Raw genomic sequence first — 21008 nt, forward strand, 5'->3', positions numbered from 1 at the left:
AAAGCATACTGGAGAAGGAGAGTGTCTCTCAGCACCCTCAGCGTGGTGAGCTTTCTAAAGACAACGTAGCAAGACCACTGTCAATCATGTTATTTTGCTATCAGCATTACTGTGTGTAGTTACAACACCACATGAACCAAGCCGTAATAGCATTAAGGCTTAAAAGCCTTAAATGTTCAGAAGTTCCATAAAGAGTACTGGAAGTTGGCCTATTAAATATTTTATAATACATCTGAATTAAAAAAAAAAAAGAGGCACAGGAGCAGGAACATTTTGCAAACACGTTACTTAAATTTGAGAACAACCCTCTTTTGGTAATGTGAATATTCAACTTGGGTAAATCAAGACAATCACAGATGCACATTTTTCCCAAATCTTTGGCTGTATTGCAATGGTTGTTTCAATTTGTAATCTCCAACTAAACATTTCCTATCCATGGATTAACAATATATTTACTGACTTGTGTCTTTTAACAGTATTTATCCAACATAACAAAATAAACTGCAATTTGTTATACTTTTTTTTTTTTTTTACAAAACATTTTATAAATATTTTTACAAAATGTATACAAAGCAATTTCAAGTGAGACATACTTTACAAATGAAGGTATTTAAGCAAATAAAGTCCATACCACACTGACAATAAGTGACACATCCTCTTTAAGTGAAGTCAGTCTGTAAGGCCTCCCTAATCTAACAGATAAATTATACTAAAATCTTCAAAATGGACATTTTTTCTTAATTGCCAGTTCAAAATTTGTTTTAATATTAGGCAGTATTAAATAACATTGAAATGACAATGCTGATCCAGCAAAATAATGAAAACATGTCTAAAGTCACACACATTCACAATACTTTGCTGGATTTGATTCCATATGATTAATTTATACTTTTTTCTTTCAAACACAACAAAAAATACAATTCTTTCATTTACTGCTTCACCACGTACCAGAATTCCTTTAGAATTGAATTCAAAGGAGTAAACAACAGAACATGAACAATTCAACATTTATCTTGCTAGGACTGTTCACAGGGTTCCTTTCGCAAGTAGTTCAGAGAAATGTGTCTGACCAAGTCAACAGTGATTACTTTTTTTGTAATTTGTCACTTTTTATACCCATTGTCCCCCATCCCCAAATAAGATCCAACAGAAGACACATAGCCTGATACGTCAATTATGTATTTGCTGTACAGATGCTGTACCCATTTTGAGGTGGTACAAAAATCAAGTGAACCCATGAATGTGCAACTTTTTTTTTCCTATAAAAGAAAAAATTAACTAGTTAACATACAGCTGTGTAACTTATTGTTTTCCTTCCCAGATAGTTTAGAATGGTTCAATTTCCAAAAATCATAAAACAAACGCATCATGATACACAGCCATAAGCGTATTATTAAATCTAAAAAGGCAATAGGTGAAGACTATATTGTCAGTTTTGCCAATAAGAAAACAACTAACTGCCTGAGAGTCTATTCTATGGACACCTAACTAAAAATTTAAAACTGGCAATACTTATTACTTTGAATATCTTCTACAACACTTGGGAATGTTGGGATTTTACAAACATGTACTTTAAAATTGGCACAATTTTTTTCTTAAATGGCAATTAGTAACATACAAAAAACAGTATTTCCCTTCACTTTGAAGGGAAAATGAATTTTAAACAAGTTCATCTTTCTCATGTTGCTTTCTAGATTTGGTTTCCTTTAGTGGTCAGACAGTGGACTGTAGCTCAATACTGAGTTGCACTGTGATCTGCTATCGTACGGATCTAATTCTGCTTTCTTTTGCACTATTCAGATGCACCGAGTTAGATGATAGCAAAACTCTACCTTTTGTTTTCTTTCCTGGCAATCTAACTGACAACCACAGTTTGTCACGATGAGCCTCTAGATTATGAAAACTGTAATCAGTAAGTCTGAAGAATGGCTGGTAATTTCTCTAAGAAACTGTGGGGAAGGTCTGGGGGAGAATATAAGCATACCTTAGAAATCACAAAAGCTATATCCTCCTGAGCAGACATATGTACTACATGCACGTGACTAATGTCAGCGTACTTATGTGCACAAAAGCACTCACGACCAAAGTAAACTCGGAAAAAGCAGCATGGGCAGCAAAAAGAAAGATGGCATAGATTAAAATAAATAAATAAAATAATAAGGTTCTATCTTATCAACATGACAGTGAGCCAAATACAAACCATGCAATGGTTTCACTTGGCTCTACAACAGGAGTTAATAATTACACACTTTCAGATATGTTTTAACAATGGGATTGCTGATCGACTTTGGTCTGTACATAGCTTGATAATTATGACTGCTACAGTGGATGATTTTAACATTCTCTGACAGAAAAAAGCAAAAAAACAAAAATAAACACTGGCCTTTAAATTTCATCAGAGTAAGGCTAATGTCCTCTTAAAATATAAGCTACAAATATCATAACAGTTCTCAAATAAAAGTGCTTTTGACACTTGGTCTTAAAAAAAACAGCAACAAAAAAAAAGAAAAACCAACAAATAAAAAAAAACATTTATACCACTTCAGAAAGACTCAAGGCTGACTACATCCAATTATAAAATGCAAAATCTCTTCCTCAAGAGTTAACATATATATGTATTATATATATAAATTCATGGCTCTATCATGGCCTCATCCTGTACACTTTGCCATTCATTGGCTTCCATTCTACCTTCCTTAGTCAAGCATTTATTACTTCATAACATGCCACTGTGACTAAGATCATATAATATCATCCCACAGACTAAACTTACCCACTACAAATATATCGAGTACTAGTTTCTGCTCAGAAAGCAATAGAAAAGCACTTTAAGTTTAAATTATGAAGCCTTGTAAACACACTGATGACATCCTTCTGACTTAAAAATCCTAAAACACAGGTTCCTTAACAAAGCAAATTATCACTTCTGAATAGAGGTACAGTGGGTTTCCAGAACAACTTAAAACTCTGAAGATTTGTGGAAAAGAAGGGTAGGGGAGAATTGTTGCTTCTATCACTTTTTAAAAACATTTTCTTAATAAATATATCCTTTCAAATGACTGTGATTGTCAGTATATTACCATGTTACATAGGGCCTAACGACCTGCAACCTTGTTATGTTGCAGTACTGCACAATTATCAAAAGCACTATCATAATAATACTTGAAATAGTAAGGCCCTAACAGACTGCATTCTAACAAGGATTAACTTTACTTGGATATCTCACTGTAACCACAATGAGTATTGCTCTCAAACACAGAACAGAATCTAGTTTAGAAAGGTTAACCTTAAATGTATGTCAGGCTGTACTTGTGGTGTCATTCACATTTGCTTCTGCTAAGAGAAACATCACTTGTCCATGGTACTGTAACTATTAACACTCTAAGATACTATTTACAGCTGCTTCTAAAATAGAGTCAGTTTCTACAACACCTTCGCTGTGGTCTGGAATAAACTTTTCCAGGCAGTTTTCCTGTGAAGCAATAGGTGAAAAATTAGGAAATTCTAAGTCAACAGAGCCACTACTCGATGCCTCGTTTTGTGGCGGTCTCCCAGCTTTTTTAAGTTCCAAGATGTTTTTAAATGTCGTTTCTAAACTCTTACTCAGCAGTAAGTCTTGCTGGGGTTCACCAGAGCCCTTCATGTTATCAGGATGTAAAACCTCATTCTTTGGAGGGCTCCTCAGAGTTTTGTCTTTGAGGGAATTATTACATGTTACCTTTGAGAAAGACTGAACTGTATTCCTCGATATTTTATTATGTGTTCCATGACTGCCTCTTGATACAGTTTTTGACAAGTCTTCAGAACTCGAAGAATTCTCAGTGGACTTGTTAAGGTCTTTACCAGCCATCTTTTCTTCAGAAAGGGCCTTGTACTGGCTCTCAGAAGAACAATTAGCTTTCTCAAACCTTAAAGCTTTAGTGAGGCTCTCCAATTTTTTAGTAGAAGCTGTTCCTTCTTGTGGTGTCAAAATGTTGTTAGGCACTAGAGGAAGTTTACTGTGATTTGTGGACTCTGCTGAGCTGGATTTTGGTCGGTCTCTGGCTTGGGTTTTGGTAGTCTGACTTCGAGAAGATAATGTTTTGCTAGACTGATGGTCACTTTTGCTGGTCTGTGCTTCATCAGCTGTTTTATCAAATTGTTTGGCAGAACAACAAAAATCGGCCTGATAACCATCTGAAAATTAAGTAGCAACATTTTACATTAACTACCTATATACCAAAAGAACATGTTCCATCTTTTCCTTTGTATTGAAATTCAAGTAACATCCACAGCCTAGAGATTCATGTCTTTAAGAAATGCTTAAGTGTTCTGCTGCACTAATGCTTTAGGGCAGGAGATTATGATCAAATTTACCAGCATGCTACGCATGTAACGGGCACTGTAAAACCACATTAAAGGCACTTCCAAGCATTCTAAATATCTAAATGTGGTATTAGGAAGATGAGTATTTCGATCTAAACTGTCATATCATACTTCCTCTGGATATCTTTTAAAATAGGCTAGCAATCAGTGCCTCAGTGGGGCCAGAGATATTTTTAAACAACCCATGCTTATGCTGCTTTTGTAAGATTCAGAAGACAACCATCACTTACCAGGATCCACTAGTGCAAGACGCTTCTCTCGGGACAGAGATGCCCTTTCCTCCTGGTTAAACATCCTATCTATCATAACCATTTCTGCAGATGGATTTATCCGCTGCAGGAAAAGGAAAAAACAACCATCTCTGAAGTAACTCATATGTCTGTACTAAATCAAAACACTAATAGCTTAGTTACTACTCAAAGAAAGAGAATGACTTTCATTATGTATTTGTGGAGAACATTCACAATTCCACGGCATCTTCAGCAACCTCGACCATGACTACAAGGACTAATGAAACTCAACCATAAATTATTATTCACATTTTATGGTATATTTAATTTGTTAAAGATTTGAAAACAGGGAATTGCTATTCCTGTCATAAGAATTACAACTTCTCACAACTGAATGTATTTACCACTGGACACCACTATTTTTTTTTACATCGTGTGCAGCAACTTTCTCTTTCAGAGGGAAAAACAGCAAGAATCTTGCAATTGGGACCACCCTATCATCTCGTATCTGCACTTCTCTCCCAGCAGTACTAGTACCTTCAACTAGCTGGTGCTGTTGCATTTTGCTGACCACACCCTCAAGCCAGTAGCTCCATCCATCACAGAAGAAAAGTTCACTGGCTACTAAGTCACAACATGGGTAAACTAGTTCCAAACCTGAACACTCTTTCAAATAACTTCATTCCAAAATGAGTGAATGAGATACACCATGCAACATACCAGATTCTAAAAGAACAGATTTCCACCTCTATCTCCCCCTTTGCATCTGCAATTACTTCCAAATATATGATGGTTACTATCTTTTTAATGGGACTGCCAGATTCTAAAACCATGCTAATTGCAACATTTTTACTAAGAATTCCTGTTCTACTATACATTCCTGTTCCTAAACTAGAGTGATTTAAATGTCTTTTATACCTAAATTCTGTACTTTTCCAGACTCAAAAACTAGCATGTTGGAAGCCACAATGAGATTCCCCGATCCTTGTACAATACATTCTTAAAGTAACTCTTAAGTTTTTTCACTTCACACCTGGGACTGTGAAAGCATTTAAATTGGAAGTATTTATGATGAAAATGTCAGACTCCACCTAGCTTCTAAGGAGAACTAACGATTTCCTAAATTATAATAAATCTGGCTGCAATTATAATATGTCTGGAGGCCTTTGAATGGAGCTTTACAACATTCTTTCAGGCATTATCTCTTGCAGAGACATACATATATCACCTGACTACCACAGCCTCGTCAGAGCAAGAGCAAAGAGTTTTGTTGATGTGTATACTAGTTTATACTTTGTTGATGTGTCTCCAACGTCTATGAAATGTGTATAGAACAGCACCCTTGCTTAGACAGTATGTAAAAATAGGGATAAATAATATCAACAAAATTAATTTTAATGCTAGCTCTCACCTTCCTGTATTTTTTACAAACTGAATCACATCCTATAAACATTATTGTATCTGCATTATACACCTTACCATTGCATCTTCTATAAGTAAACATCTGTATTTGTTCAGCATAGCTTGCGTCCTCTTCAGAAGCTGCGTAGCTACAGATTCAAATTCACTGTCCACTAGAAAGACAAGAGTATACTTTCAAATACTGTTCTTCAGTAACCAGAAGGTTTAATAAACTGCACGAACTTTGAAATGTTCCTTCCCTTACTGCTCTAAATTACATGATGAATTCTCTCAGTACATTCATTACAACCTTATTGCCAATTTTAAAGGAAATTACCTTTTCTTAAGTCTTCATCTGTTGGCAGTGTTCCTTGGCACACATGATATGAAAGGAGTCTCTGAACTGCATCATTTAATGATCTGAACTGACTTTTATCTGGCGTCACAGCATTCACCTGGTCCTTCTGTAACTGTTGCAGAATACTACAACGAAAATTAATGATATCTATAATTAGCATATACTCAAGCACATATAATTAGCACGAATAAAAATTTATACACTATCAAAAATTAAACAGATGAAAGCTAGAGAAAATATCTGCAATAAAATCAAAAAAGAAGAGAATGACTTACAAAGCTCCTTTAGTTAACTGTTTAGCAGCAGGCCTTTTCTGTCCAACTAAATGACCATCCACCTAGGTACAAAATAAAAGACAAATTACAGTATATGCCCTCCTTTGTAAAGCCTAAGTTTCAACATTTATTTCTGCCAAATAAGTATTTCAACAATAGTAAGTACAATCACCAAGTAAGTATAAACACTTAACCATCTCACGTTTTCATAGGGCACTTTTACAGTGAAATATACAAGTCACTTCTACTACCTCACAAATGTGAAGTTTGCAGGCAAATTCCACTGTGGTGCACCTACATGCTTCATTAGAAAAGAGGTTTGTTATCAAATTTAGCAGGTGAAAAGGTACAACTAAAATTTTGAAAATACATATGTTCTCAAGAACTGTCCGTATTTCTCAGCTGTCATCATCTTGCCTGATTTGAATGGATCAGAGTATCTGTCAAGGAAGCAGGCTATGGTTCCATATATAAATTTTCTAAAGCCACAGTCTTTGGGAGGGAGGCGAAAGCAGTCCCAGAAATTGTTTCAGTGTCAATGGTGCAGATATACCTATCAGATAGATCCATGTAGTCATCTCCTTGCACATTTATGAAGCCACAAGGTTTTTCAGTGGAACACTGCCCTAAGATGTGACGTTTTCTGAGGTGGTAGAGGCTCATGTTACTAGTGTATGACAGGCATCACTGCAATCTACATATTCTCCCCAAGAAGCCATTCTGAAACAACCTTTATTTAATACATTTTTTTTTGCAAGACACTAGTCAACTAGCCTAACAAAATCAGCCACAGAGAAAAAGTTACTTCTGATTTAAAAACAGATTGGGTGAAAGCTCTTTTGAACTACAACGTGATTAGAAGGAACCAAAGAGGATGTGGTGCAGAGCATCCTTCTTAACAAAGCAGGAGCAACATGAGGCAGGCACAGTACAACGGTACTTGCTGGTCAAAAAGGCTCTGGCTTCAGAGCATAAAAAGTATTCACCACCACATGAGAAAGCACATCTGACCAATAATTACAAAACCAAGCTGAACTCATAATTGAGTTATGCATCTTCTGCTCTACTTGTACATCAGTCAGTAAGACATGGAAAAGCATGTATGCCATACTACATTGAAAGACTTACTTCAAGGAACAAAAATTCTAAATCAAATCCTCCCTTGTTTTCTTCTGTGACTTTGCAGTTCAGCTCCATCCACAACTAAGCCCAAACTTTCTAGCCTACTTCAGACCCTCACCTCTTGCCCTCAGCTACTCAAGTCCATGAATGTAACAACTGTGTCCTTCCTCCAAAAGTACTTGTATTCCACCTCTAAAAAAGCTGGTCTCCCCTTCCAGCCCCAAACCTTGGAAGCAGCGTTAATTTTTTCTACATAGTTGCCATATATAGGAAAACTTTTGGTGGAAAAAAAAAACCAAACCACTGGGGAAAGAAGACAATGCAGTAAAGAATCAAAAAAAGGCCAGACGGAATTTTTCTGCTACTTCTCACAAACCATCCCCTCCCAGCCAGCTACAGAATAGCAGAGTTCGTAAGAAGTAAGGGTGCCAGTAGGTCTAAGTCATGTCGAGCTAAATGAAGAACTGTGATGCCATATGAAATTATCGTCAGGGCGCCCCAGAGTCAGATTCCACTTACTGAGTAAATCTCAAAACAGCATTCATAATATCAACTGGCAAAATACTCAATTTTGTTGTGTCAAGGTAAAATTTAACAAGCTTGAGTGCCTTCCTGCATTGTAAAACAACCTGCACGGAATACTAGATTATCAGTATGGAGTTGAAGCGTCTTTAACTTCACTGAAGTTTAAAGGGATAAAGGGAAGCATATAAATGGAAGTATTTTCTACCTGTATACTCTGCTGAACTGAAGATGCTCCTATTCCTTTTTCTTGTGGCTGTGCTGTTCCTAGAGACTGCTGTATGACTTTTCCTCCAGAGTCCTGTCCTATAAAGAACATGTTAAAAAGACTCTGTCATCCTAAGCAAGAACAGAACAATTTCATGTACCTGTCCTGATCATTTTACTTGAGCTTTTACGTGAAAGATGCCTCATGCTTAAAAACACTGGTGTAACTACCCTGCAGAGAAACCAACACATAAAAAGGACTAATACTCTGTACTGCAAAGTACAAAAAACCTTAGATATAAGCACCTCCTACCACTGCAGTGGTAAGAAGAAATTCAAGTACCATAAGTATAGGGGCCCAAAAATTTACCGAAAAAAAACAAACAGTGTATTTTATCAAAATTTTCTATACTAACCTTCCCTGAAGGATATAAACCTAAATATTGTAAAGCTCTTGCAAGTACTTAGCATAAGTTCTTCTAACTTCACAAAAAATTTCTAAATTATAGCTGGGCAGACTTCCTCCAATTGTCTTACATAGGAATGCAAACAGCATCTTACCCCCCCACACACATTACAACCAACACAATTATTTTTTTTCCAAAAATATATTGTGCTGATTGGAGAGAATGCCTGGACAGCTTGCATATCAGCACAGAACAAAAAACAATAATAATAATAAAAAACGAGTAGATTATGGGACCTTATTCAAAAGGGAAACTAACACACAAAGATATTAAGGTTACTGCATTTTTCTGTTTGCTTTGAACGTATTATAATCTGGCATTGGATTTGGCTTTTTTAATAGCATGATGCTACTGAAAAAGCCTAGTATTTTGCCATAAACAAAAAACTATCTATTCTAACTGAAAGTAACAGACCTATTCAAAAACAAACTGAGTGATAGCAGCCTGCACATAAAGTTGTAATTACTATTTTTATTTCCCCTGGACCTGAAGCAGCCATTGCAACAGAAGCACTAGAACTGTCAGAGAATTTTGTAGCTGGTGTCCATATTTTCAAAGTGACCTACCTCTACTTTTCCAAGCTGGAAAAGAAAAAAAAAAAGGAAGAAAAATAAAAGAAGGTACAGTTTGGGATTTTATAGAGGAAAACAGAAATTGCTTATAGCACAGATTCAACTTTTCACTCTAGAAAATAAGTGCCATGGCTGGGAAAAATAATAGCACACATTCAATACTGAAAAACTTAAGTGTGCAACTAAAAAACAAAATTCTGATAATCTTTAGGACTCTACCAGCACGAGCCATCAATGAAAGCCTAACACTGTGAAGAACCACTTAATTTTGTTGCTGGAAAAAATGAGAAAATGATTTTAAAAAGACCTTAGTTGACCTGATAGTGTGTTGCTCAGAAGACTTGTTAGCTGAGGCTGTCTCAAATTATCCTGCGTCTTCGATGCAGAAACTGGTGATGTCTGGTTCATAGCTTTTTTCTGTGCCACATACATTAAAAACAAAAACAAAATCTACAGTCAGATCTACACATCCAATCTACACATCCTTCTTCCACCTCAAACCTGCAACTGGTGAAGCCTCAGCCATCTCAACTTCTCAATGCAAGCTCAAGAATCAAAGTTAATCAGAGAGGAACAGAAACTCCACGAACAGTACAAACGTGCACAGGTTACACTCTAAAAGACCCACGATTTACCATGGTTCAAACTAAAAGTGGCCCTCAGACAGCTCAGACAGCTTTTGAGTCTCAAAACTGCAAAAGGTGACTGAACTGTCTCAACAAAATACAAAGAGTCAGTGGAACAAACTCTGCAATGCTTAGTGACTAAGTGATACACTGTTTACGATACCATATAACATTTAAAATGTAGGCACAAACTAAAAAGATTCTGGTAAACAGTAGAACCTGTTCTCTATCGTTAAAATCATTTTGCCATTTCTGGCTCTGAAGTTATAGCAGAAAAATAAATTTATCATTTACAGCAGTAAGAAATACTATGCTTCTGAAACTGCTGAAATTCACTGACCTCAGCACATATCCTATAAATATGAAGATAGAGGAATATGAAGAGAAAGTCATGCAGGCCTCTACTCACTCATCTGCAAACAAAACTTTACAACTTGTGGTAGTAGTACTGGCAAAGACTAAAAAAAATTGGTCCTACAACACGTTTGCCTTTATTTTCTAAGTAAAGCTGCTTTATATCCTTGCCTATTTTGGTCTCAGTTGACAAATGCATTACATCTTTGGGAAAAAGAGAAAAAAAAACAGATATTTGGTACAATCGCATTCTGAGACAATTATCAATATTTTAGAATGACCAACGAAAAAAAAATGGGGAAAAAAATGCCAGGGAGAGATAACAGCTTGTTGTTAATGACGTGACATGTCATTGAGTTAAATATTGACGAGGTGAGGAAGTTATTTATGAAAGCCGACAAATTTAAATTGAATATATTCTGCAACTGCATCAACTGGACAAAAAAGACCTCATCCCAAAAGCACATTCAGACTTTGTTTAATTAATATTTAACAGAACTCTTCTTCCCAAGAAAACTTCTGATCTCAAATTTGCACTGGCCAAACCCTGAAAACGCATACGTAATTCTTAGTGAGGTCAAAAGACTTGTAGGTGCTAAGAATGTACCCAAGACTTTAACATCTGTCTCTATAGCAAGATTTTCAGGGGAGCCCAGAGTTGTATAACCTCCCAGTGTCCATTCCTTTAAATGGGAACAGAAATACATCAGTGCTAAGCAGTTTAGAAATTATCATTACAAATCACCAATGAAAACTTCGGAATTAATGAAACCAACAGTCATTCGCTCTGTGAAAAACTTTAGAAAATACTGGGTGAAATGATGCATACGGGTTACAGTGATTTTCAGCAGTTCCACAGTATTTGTAACAATATAGCCTACTAAAATTAATGTTTTCCGTATAACATTACCACTTTGTTAACCAGATTTTAGCACAGTTTAGGAGCATTTCTTTGGCCGCACCCTGAAGCAGCTTTCATACCTGACCAAAGGCGAACTGTTGCTGCGTTACTCCAACTGACGTGTGACTAAAGGTGCTGTTAGATTTGGAAGAGGATGCTGGAAGACGATGCGATGCGCTGACGGGAACTTGAGTTCTGTTCTGCGTGAGCTGATCTCCAGTGAAGTTTCCCCCTGACGCCACAGACTGAACCGATGGTCCCAGGCTAGGATGTACCGAACCAGAAGAACTTACAGCAGCAAATCGATTGGAAGCCGACATGTTTGAGACTGTTGACTGCCCAGGCGACATCGTAGTAAAACTCGATCTACCTTGAGAAACATTAGCTTGACTGGGTGACAAATGCAACACTGTTGGCGACGCCTGCTGCAGTGGCACCTGTCCACCAACGATTTGTGAAGTTCCGTGGTTCACTATCACTTGGTTTCCAGGAGCTGTGAAGGTCTGGCCAGAAACAAGCTGAACAGCTGTGTTCTGATTATTCAGCATCTGCCCAGAATACGACTGGTTGGCTCTCAGCATGTTTGTGGAGTTCCTGTTGAGCATTACATGCTCAGCAGACACTTGGCTAGGAACCAGCTGGGAAGGCTGAGTCTGAAGAAGCTGTCCATTTATGGCCTGGACGTGATGAACTGAATTGGAATTAACGGACAAACTCGTAGGTATGAGAAACTGGTTTTGAGGTGCGTGAGGCTGTCCCATGGGGGAATGGATAACAATACTACCTCCGGCATTGCTAACTGTCTGAGGTGTAACTGATTTTCTTGTGTTTTGCTGATTAACAATATTAACAGACATATGCGGACCAACTACTGAACTCTGAGGTGAGTTTGCGGAGGCAAACGGAATCCCTTGCTGTACGTGATGCTGCTGTATTCCCAAGTTATTCACATTGTAAGCAGTTTGCTGACCCATCTGGATAGGCTTTGGTTGGATATTAATGGGTACTTTGTTAGAGTTTGGTGCTAAACCTCTTTGAATGATGATATTATGGACAGGTACGGATGTCTGAAAATTTGTGCTGTTAAATGGGACTGTTACAGGTTGTGCTACTGGACTTGAATTTGAGTTACCAAACAGTGAGTTACCATTTGGAGTTTGTCTATGAACCAAGAGGCTACTGCTCATGTTTGCAGGCGTTTGCTGACCATTGCCTTTCAGTATTATCTGAGATCCATCAAGGTTATTAATGGTCATCATGGAAGGTTGATTACTAAACGAACCAATTAGCTGTATCTGCCCAGAACCACTAATCTGGTTGCTATTAGACAAATGCTGGCTGGGAACACTAATTCCGACATGTTGCATAAAGCCATGTTGCACACCGACTGTATTGCTTGCAAAAGATGCTCCAACAGGTTGCTGTACCACTTGAGTAACTCCTATAGGTTGCAACGTCTGACCTGAGTAATTAGAAACATTAGAAGCCTGAGTAAAGGATGCTGATGAAGAAGGATGAAGCTGAGCTTGTGCAAACTGTTGGCTAGAACCTACGCTGGCATCCAAATATGCCTCTTCTGCCAAAGTCTGTTCGGTAATATTGGCCTCCTGCAAGGACTTCTGAAGAATATCAAAAGGTTGATCCTCACTAAGATCAGGTAAAGGAGAAGATACAAGTTCATCTTCAAGAAACTGAAGGCTACTGGACAGCTGCAGTCCATCACTAGGCCCCTCTCCAAGTTGACTGCTTACACCTTTTACAGATGACTTAGGATCAGTGTTCTGAAACGTAAAGCAATAATAGATAAATCATTTTCAGAAATTACCAGCTCTAAATTGTTTCCCCATTAAGCTTTTTCATGCAAACAAACTTTTGTTACAAAATTATCTTCTTTGCATAGCATGTGTATAAGGGGAGGTTCATCCCATACAGCAGGCCAGCACAAACGTGTGCATCACTGACATCCCACTCATGCCCTCGTAACAGACTGCTGGAGACACTACTCTCCTTTCACTTCTCCAGCCTCCCGATTCCACCACTCTCAGCTCTGCAGCCGCACTGTTTCAAGAGGATGCGACACATGCTCTTGAAGAATCCTTCTCCCTTCCTCAAGCTGAGCACGGTGTGGACAAAAGGATAAAAGAAAGGAGTGAGAAGACCTCCACCGTAACCCAGCTTAGGGCAGGGTTTCAGTAGCAACAGCAGGAGCAGGTGAAGAGACAGGAGAAATGTGCTCTTTTGCAGACTTAGCTCCATCTCCAGAATACCGCCATACTACAGTTGCACAATGCAAATTAGTGGCCAGTTCAAAAAATTAAGGAACTACATTAATTCTTTGCTTAGAATAATTTTAGAAATAAAGGACTAAGAAAAACAGTGCTACAGACTTGGCTTTATTTTATCACAAAGATTAAAGAGAAGCTATTAGCACTGACACTACAGCAAATATTAAGAAGCACATTGAAAGAAAAATCCTTCAAAGCTACATCTATAAATACTGTGAGAAGAAAATATTTTATTTTGGCCTACTGTCAGATTTTCCTGAAACAAAACTATGCCTAGAATCTCTAAGCAACACAAATGTCAGGTTTCTAAAAGAGGGTAGGAATGACAAATTTAAATGGGATTAGAAAATTGCAATACTTCTAAATCAGATTGAGTATGCCTTTCTAAATTCCAAAATCCTGTTTCAACTATTCAAAAAACAATACGCACTTTCTTCTTTGGCCAGGACTGCAAAATGTGGGCGTGAAAATATCAGTCACATTCATATTCTGAGCCTTCACTACCTGAAGGTCATAGACATTTGTTTTCACCTCGTATAAACAGGTGAAGGCACTGCAAGCTGTAATTATCACATGCAGTAATGTCCCCACCCTAACTACAGCTCCCCAAGCATCCTTAATGTAGAATTTTACCCCAGTCTGTTTCTGAATCATCCTGTGTAGTTTACAAAACTTCAGTCACGTTTTACAATTTTAAGTGATTGTTCTTAGAACTCAATATAATATTTTAAATATATAAACATCAATTATATACATATATGTATTAACAAAAGGAATTAAATTGGTACTTAAATGTCTTGATGTCTGCACCTCATGAACACCTGAAATTACAAATTAGGTCCTTGAATGTACCTAGCTACCATCAGGCAGAGCAAAAACGAATCACTAAATAGGGCTCTACTAGAATTCAAGACTCTCACGTTCCTGGGGAGAAATCCTTACTGCATCTGTAATTTGTCTCCAATGAGAGCAACCAACGTGAAATCTTTCAAGACCGTATAATTTAGAGGCTTCCAGTTAATGCTGTTCCAGTCAGAACTAACAATACAACTACTGCTAATAATAATTACAATAGCAATAGTAATAATAAATAATAATATTATATGTAATCAAGATTAACAGCTTGAAACTCCCTCTCTGGAATGGTAAATCCTGAGGTTCGCTGCCTGCTCCCAGGACTGTTTAACATTCAAAAACAATTTTACATGCATGAGCTGGAAACTAGTGTCTTCCAACTTAACATCTGAATCACTGCTGCCCAGATTCATAAGAAAAGCCACACAGAACACCATACTAATTTCAAGGAGAAATTAGCACCTCTGCAACTTCATGAATCTGCACCACCAAGACTCTTATTCTCACTGCCTCTGTGAATATTCTGCTCTCTGAAACTGTTCTGCTATACCACAGTAGAAAGGTGGAAGAAGTCATTGAATACAGCCCAGGAAATAGGGCAATAGCTAGGGAACTCTCTCATGAGAGATGTAACAGAGACTTTACGGCAGCCCAAGGAAACAAACCTGGAATCAGCAGAGGTGTTCTGTAATCATCCAACTCAGAGGGCAAGGGAGGAAATAAAAGAAGACACTGCCTTCTCTCCCTTTAGTCACCACAAACTTCATCTTGTTTGTGGTATATGTTGGCTGAGAAGGCTTACCAGCTGAGGCACTGAACCCCTTGACAATGAACTTGTAAACTCTGCCACTGAAAGGCATGAGATGGGCACCATGACAGTCAATCCTACGTCACGGTAGCAATTTTGAATATATACCAAAGTGGAACTTTCAGAATCTGCAAGAATTTTGATGACAAAAAGGTCAGAAGCCTCCAACTTTTCAGGTGTCTTAATTTATAAGCAGAGCCCGTGAAACCATCCACCACTGGGACTTCTGTTTTAGATACTTTGTCCCTTCACAATGCGCTGTAAACATCTATCTTCGCAATCAAGTCATTCTTCATGCAAGTCAGCACAGGGCTTCTACCCAAGGGAAGAAGGAAGAGAAGAGAAGGCATTGGTATTCATTACAAAGACACATAAGTACAAGAGCACAGCACAAAGGGAACATGATCTGGAGAGCTAAAAAGAAACAAAAACAACAACCAAAAAAAACAGCAATCCACCCTAGAAACAGACACTAGAAAACCCTCCTCCTCTTATCAATTGTCTTCTAGATTACCTATCGCCCCCAATCTCCTACATCAGAAAGCTCTTTTGGCATTCACCTGATGTTTTCATTTCTCACAACTGCTATTCCCTACCCAAAAAATCCATCTTTCTCAGTACTTATTTCCTCTCAAAATTACTCTAAAAGCTCACACTCCGGAAGCACACCAGAAATAAAGCCCTGACCACTTCCTCATGCCTATCAGAAGAACGTCTACAAAGAACAACCAGGCTAAGGCAACAGCAAATGCGTATGTCATCCTTTTTCCCCCAGAGCCTGATATTTTTTTAGTATGTGTCCTCAAAATTCACCTCTGCCGTGCTGCATGTAGGAAACTGCTGTCTGATAACGGCTAGACTCATACCATGTTGACACCGCTGTTAGTGATCAGCAGAAAATTGGGCACACCCTACTAGGTACCCCACTTCCCCCACAACTATCTCAACAGGCTTAGCTGTCATGTTTTGATCTTTCAGCCTATAAGCTTTGTGGAGAAAGAACTGTCACCCAATTTATGTTTTTCCTACAATATCTAATAATGATAACGAAAGGGGAAAGACAGGGCAAACACATCGCATCCTAATATTGTCGCCAGACAAAAGTCACTGGTTCTCTATGAACCAGTTTTCAGGAGTCGTTTATGCCAATTATTTAAGGGTCCTACACATCTACAGTATACCCACATTATTTGCTAGGTACATGGGACAAACATGCAGAGTCAAGACAACACTACAATAGACAATTACCAAGGAAACCCAACTGTATATACTGAAATAACTGAACTCTGGGATGAAGACATCATATATATATTTAAATTCAAAAAAAAAAAAAAAAAGAAAGAAATGTGGGACAGAAGACATCTCCACAAGTCATCTAGTCTGACCGTACTTAAACCAAGTCTGTTGCCAGCACTTGATCAGATCAGCCTTGGCTGTGTCTCCAAGGATTGCAAGTCCACAACCTCAATGGGTAAAACTCAGTCTGGTGCTGCAATACTCCTCGTAAAGAAAGAACACTGAAGACTATTTACAACACCTAATGAATTTCAAGTGACTTCTCTAACACTGAAGTGACAGGAAGAAAACATCCCCAGCTAGCTATTCAGCCCAAAGAACAGCAACAACAAAAAAAAACTTAATTAAAATTGCTAGCTCAGATTCTACATAGAAGTAAGAAAAAAAATACTCCACAATACACAGGAAATGTATGAGTGACTAACTTGAAGGTCTACATTTGAGCACTACTACATCTACAGTCACTAAACTTACAAGTCTTGTTCACTGAGCAGAATTACACTGGAGAATATTTTCATGGCACAGCAAGGTGTTTTTTTGCATATTTGTGAAAAACAGCCCAGTACTGCTATAAGTATTCTGGTTAAGTCACCGCTGAAAACCTAATAAAAATACTTAAACAGCACAAGGTGATTTTATGCTAGCACTCAAAATTTTCAAATGGAAAAGATCAAAGCCCAAATCTCCTTTATTTGGTTATATAAAAGCCAAATAAAGCTGTAAAAGAAGCATGCAGTTTCAATAAAAACATGATTTCTCTCCTGACCACTTACATTGGAGTTGGCAAAAATTGAATTTGAGTTGGCTACAGAATATTCGGTATTCGTCAAGTCTTCATTGCTCTGGTAACAGACAAAAATCATGTTTAGAAATAATACAAACAATTAAGGTTATGTATGTCTAGTACACAGGAATACTACTTACAGATTTACTACTAGGTCCATGTAGAAAATAATTCAGTGCCTGTGGGTCCCTTAAGAAAAAAAGAAAAAAAGTTACCACTTTTAGGCAACTGAGCTAATGAGGCTAATTTAACTGAGACAGATACTCTAATTCATGTAAATCAGGTTCTGCTGACTCCTGTGCAAAGCTGAGTTTACACCATCTGAAGATCTGCGTGTCTTTATCAGCATGATTTGCAGATGCTGATCACATCTACTGTCATTGCACAAAGGCATTTCAAGCGATAAACCCTGTACATCACAAAATCTTGGTTGCACTCTACCTCCTTTTATGAGGGTACTACTCTCATTCTTTTACAATTCAGTATATCACAACGCATAATACAAAACCTAAGGAAAATACCATGACCAACTAACATGAAAACTAAAAGAGTTACCACCTATTCTACTGGGATCAACTATAATGCCTGTTCAGCTAACATCTAAGTCAATAGGAGGTTTATAAACTTGAATCCTTTACAATGTTTTCTGACACCCTATTAACAAAAACACTTGTTTTTGACAGAGTAACAGTGTCTTCACTTGGAGAAAAAAGCTGCACCTTTTCCAAGGGAAATCAACCATACAAATAACTTATTACTGAAATACAATTTCAGTGCACTTCATGAATTTAACACTATCACTGAACAGAACTCAGATTTCAAACGTGGTCTGACAGAATGAGCACTGGAAATTCAAATAAATTAAAAATACTTTAACATAACTGCACATATGGACCTCATAAAAAATTAATTGTATTACATGGGATTATTTTAATTTAACAATTATACAGCATCCCCCAGTATGTCCATTAGCATAAACAGCAAAATGACATGGATTTTTTTTTAAATATCTTTACTGATTAAGAAGTAATAATAAAACATTTTTGGGAAGCAGAGATTCTCATGTAAAAAAGTATTAATTCAAAACACCTCTCTTGATCATCCTAGAAAATAAAGTGGGAACAAGTTAATCTTTCAGATTAACTAGTCCTCTGAAAGCACAAACACATGTATACTCTTTTATTTGGGGGAAAAAAATCATTCATGTGATTACCAAACACATGTTAAACAGGTATATGCTCATCAGGGACTTCATGGTACAATTACACTTACAACATACACGTGGCTACAAATACTGTCAACTGAAAATATTATTTTCACAAGAGATGCACCGAATTTCAAGAATTAAGGAGAAAGATCACTATACGAGATCATGAGGTCTATCACACGAGTTTTACTGATACATGATCACGCCATTTAATACTAATTACGCTCACTGGCCAAGCCATGAAAAATGCAATTAGAATTGAAGAACATTTCATCACCTTAAATATTGTCTTTCATAACTGAGGAATTTTAGAAGGCACTTACGAAATATCAAGGAACTGATAGGAAAAAAATGTTGCCTTCCATTCTTCTAGCTGCTTAGGGCACTAATTGCTGTGAGCAGCAGGAAGAACACTGTAATTTCTCAAACACTTATCTGGATAGAGAGCACTTCATTTTCTGAACCACGTGTAAAGTTGTACCGGGATCCTCATGATTCTCACTCATAAGGCATCATTTAATTGTCCAATGCAGCCAATTATCATCCTTATGTTCCAGGCAGGATGTGCTTTCGTTTTTTTACAGCTACAATCAGTAGCACAGTATACCACATGGAATGGAAGTGTGAGCCATTACTGGCAACACTTTTGCCATAGCATCTACAGAGTTACCCCTAAATTATAACAGCCACTGCAATAGTATTTTGTCTTTTCTGAAGTTAAAGCTCTTATTGGTTTTACCAGAAGTTTTGAGTGCACATGAAACACAAAAGGCCTATTTATTTACTACATTTAAGAGAGTAAAAAAATCTTTTGTATGAAGTTGGAATGATCTTGTAATAGCTGCTACATGACTGATACCATACTAATTTCTGAGAGTTTGAACAAAGTACCACGTATGAGATGTTCAAGTTTCATCTTTTTTTTTTTAATGTATTATAGGGTATTATCTGTTCTTAAATACCTGACATTAAAGCTAGGCAAAAAGAAAAAATAAAGGTAATGTCACATAAGCAATCCACAAAAATCTTGCTTGTGTTGCACTTAACTATTGTTTTATGAGATTCCCACAGGGAATACATTATCAACCTGCAAACAAATCTGTGATGGAAGTAATGAAGAAGAAGTCCCCAATTTTATTAAAATCAAAAATCTTTGAGCAAAATGTTAATAAATACGTGTTTGTTGTGAATACTTAACAGTGCTAGGTAGCAATTCTAGCTTCTTTTTATGTATACATGCTATTAGTAGAAGTTATGTATTTGTTGAGAAAAGAATCGAGTTTACTTTTCTATTTAAAATACAAGCATACTGTTAACAAAATTTCTAGTTCCACTGCTCAAAAAGCTTTTTTTTTTTTTTAATCCAAAAAGTAATTATTTGCAATGAACTTTGTAACAACACCCCTACCAATGTGCTTGTGCAATGACCTGGTATTATCACTAGCTGAAAAGAAACTCCAGCTTCCACTCAGTCCTTAGCCGCTCTTGAGGAGGATGCCAACAAGCGGAGTGGCCTCTAGCATGAACTGCGACTGAAGGCTGTGTTAAACACATATCTCTGCATGAAGGGAAGTACAGCTTTTATTTTTTTATTTTTTTTTATCATTTCAACACATCATAGCTACTCATTTCATTTGCAAGGCACCTAGAATACCGGAAAAGAATCACTTCCTAGAAGATAATTCTGTAAAATGATTTTTCGCAACTTTTCTGAAAGAATTGCACAGGGAAAACTTACCCAATAAGATCAAGGAGACAGGATTCATCATCATCATCATCCATGACAACTGAAACAAAACGGAGGAGGGAGATATTTGACACACATCAGACAAAAGATTGCTTTTAACAATAAAACCATTTTAGAATATCTCAATTATTTTTATCTAACAATTCACGGGAGTCAGGTGATTACTACTGGTAAGCTCTTAAATATACATGCACCTTCTACAGAGGTCCATACAAATTTGTAACATTTATCTCAAAATCACAGTCACACGTAAGGATCTACAAAACCCCATGCAGTACCTTATCTTTAAATTTTAAATTGAAGAAAGACAAATGATTAACCAAACTGATTAAACAGAACATCCGTGACTTAAAAAAGTAAAAATCAACTCTGAATACTATCTCAAGACTCCCACTTAAATCCTTCTACGGGAATTTCTTTCCAGCTATTCCCAGTGAGGATACATAAGACCATTACAGAGCCTACAAAGACAGTTACAAATTGTTGGCTTTAACCAGCCAAAAAGATAAACAGATTTGGTCAGTATCATAACAGTGCTTTCATAGGCTAAAGAGAAAACTACAGCTAACAAACAGCAAGGCATTAAAAAGAACACCATGTTTTTAGAATGCCCTTCTTAGCTATTG

The 21008-nt window shown here is 37.1% G+C and overlaps 1 protein-coding gene across 5 annotated transcripts in view; it reads right to left on the bottom strand.

The window, feature by feature from the left end:
• Positions 1–363: 363 nt before the first annotated feature.
• BICRAL (BICRA like chromatin remodeling complex associated protein) overlaps positions 364–21008 on the bottom strand; it is a 46795-nt gene continuing 26150 nt past the window's right edge. For 4 of the 5 annotated variants that reach the window (XM_083831442.1, XM_083831443.1, XM_083831445.1 and 1 more), the window contains exons 2-12: positions 20374–20422; positions 17569–17617; positions 17418–17486; positions 11481–13181; positions 9837–9936; positions 8482–8579; positions 6630–6691; positions 6334–6479; positions 6075–6169; positions 4596–4698; positions 364–4176 (exon numbers count right to left, since the gene is read on the bottom strand). In XM_083831442.1, coding sequence (XP_083687568.1) covers positions 3374–4176; positions 4596–4698; positions 6075–6169; positions 6334–6479; positions 6630–6691; positions 8482–8579; positions 9837–9936; positions 11481–13181; positions 17418–17486; positions 17569–17617; positions 20374–20422 — 3275 coding nt within the window. In that variant the 3' untranslated portion in view covers positions 364–3373. The remainder of the gene's footprint in view (positions 4177–4595; positions 4699–6074; positions 6170–6333; positions 6480–6629; positions 6692–8481; positions 8580–9836; positions 9937–11480; positions 13182–17417; positions 17487–17568; positions 17618–20373; positions 20423–21008) is intronic. The other variant, XM_083831446.1, reaches the window with a different exon arrangement.

This window comes from Anser anser (genome assembly GCF_964211835.1).
Source record: "Anser anser genome assembly, chromosome: 3".
Lineage (NCBI taxonomy): Eukaryota > Metazoa > Chordata > Aves > Anseriformes > Anatidae > Anser > Anser anser.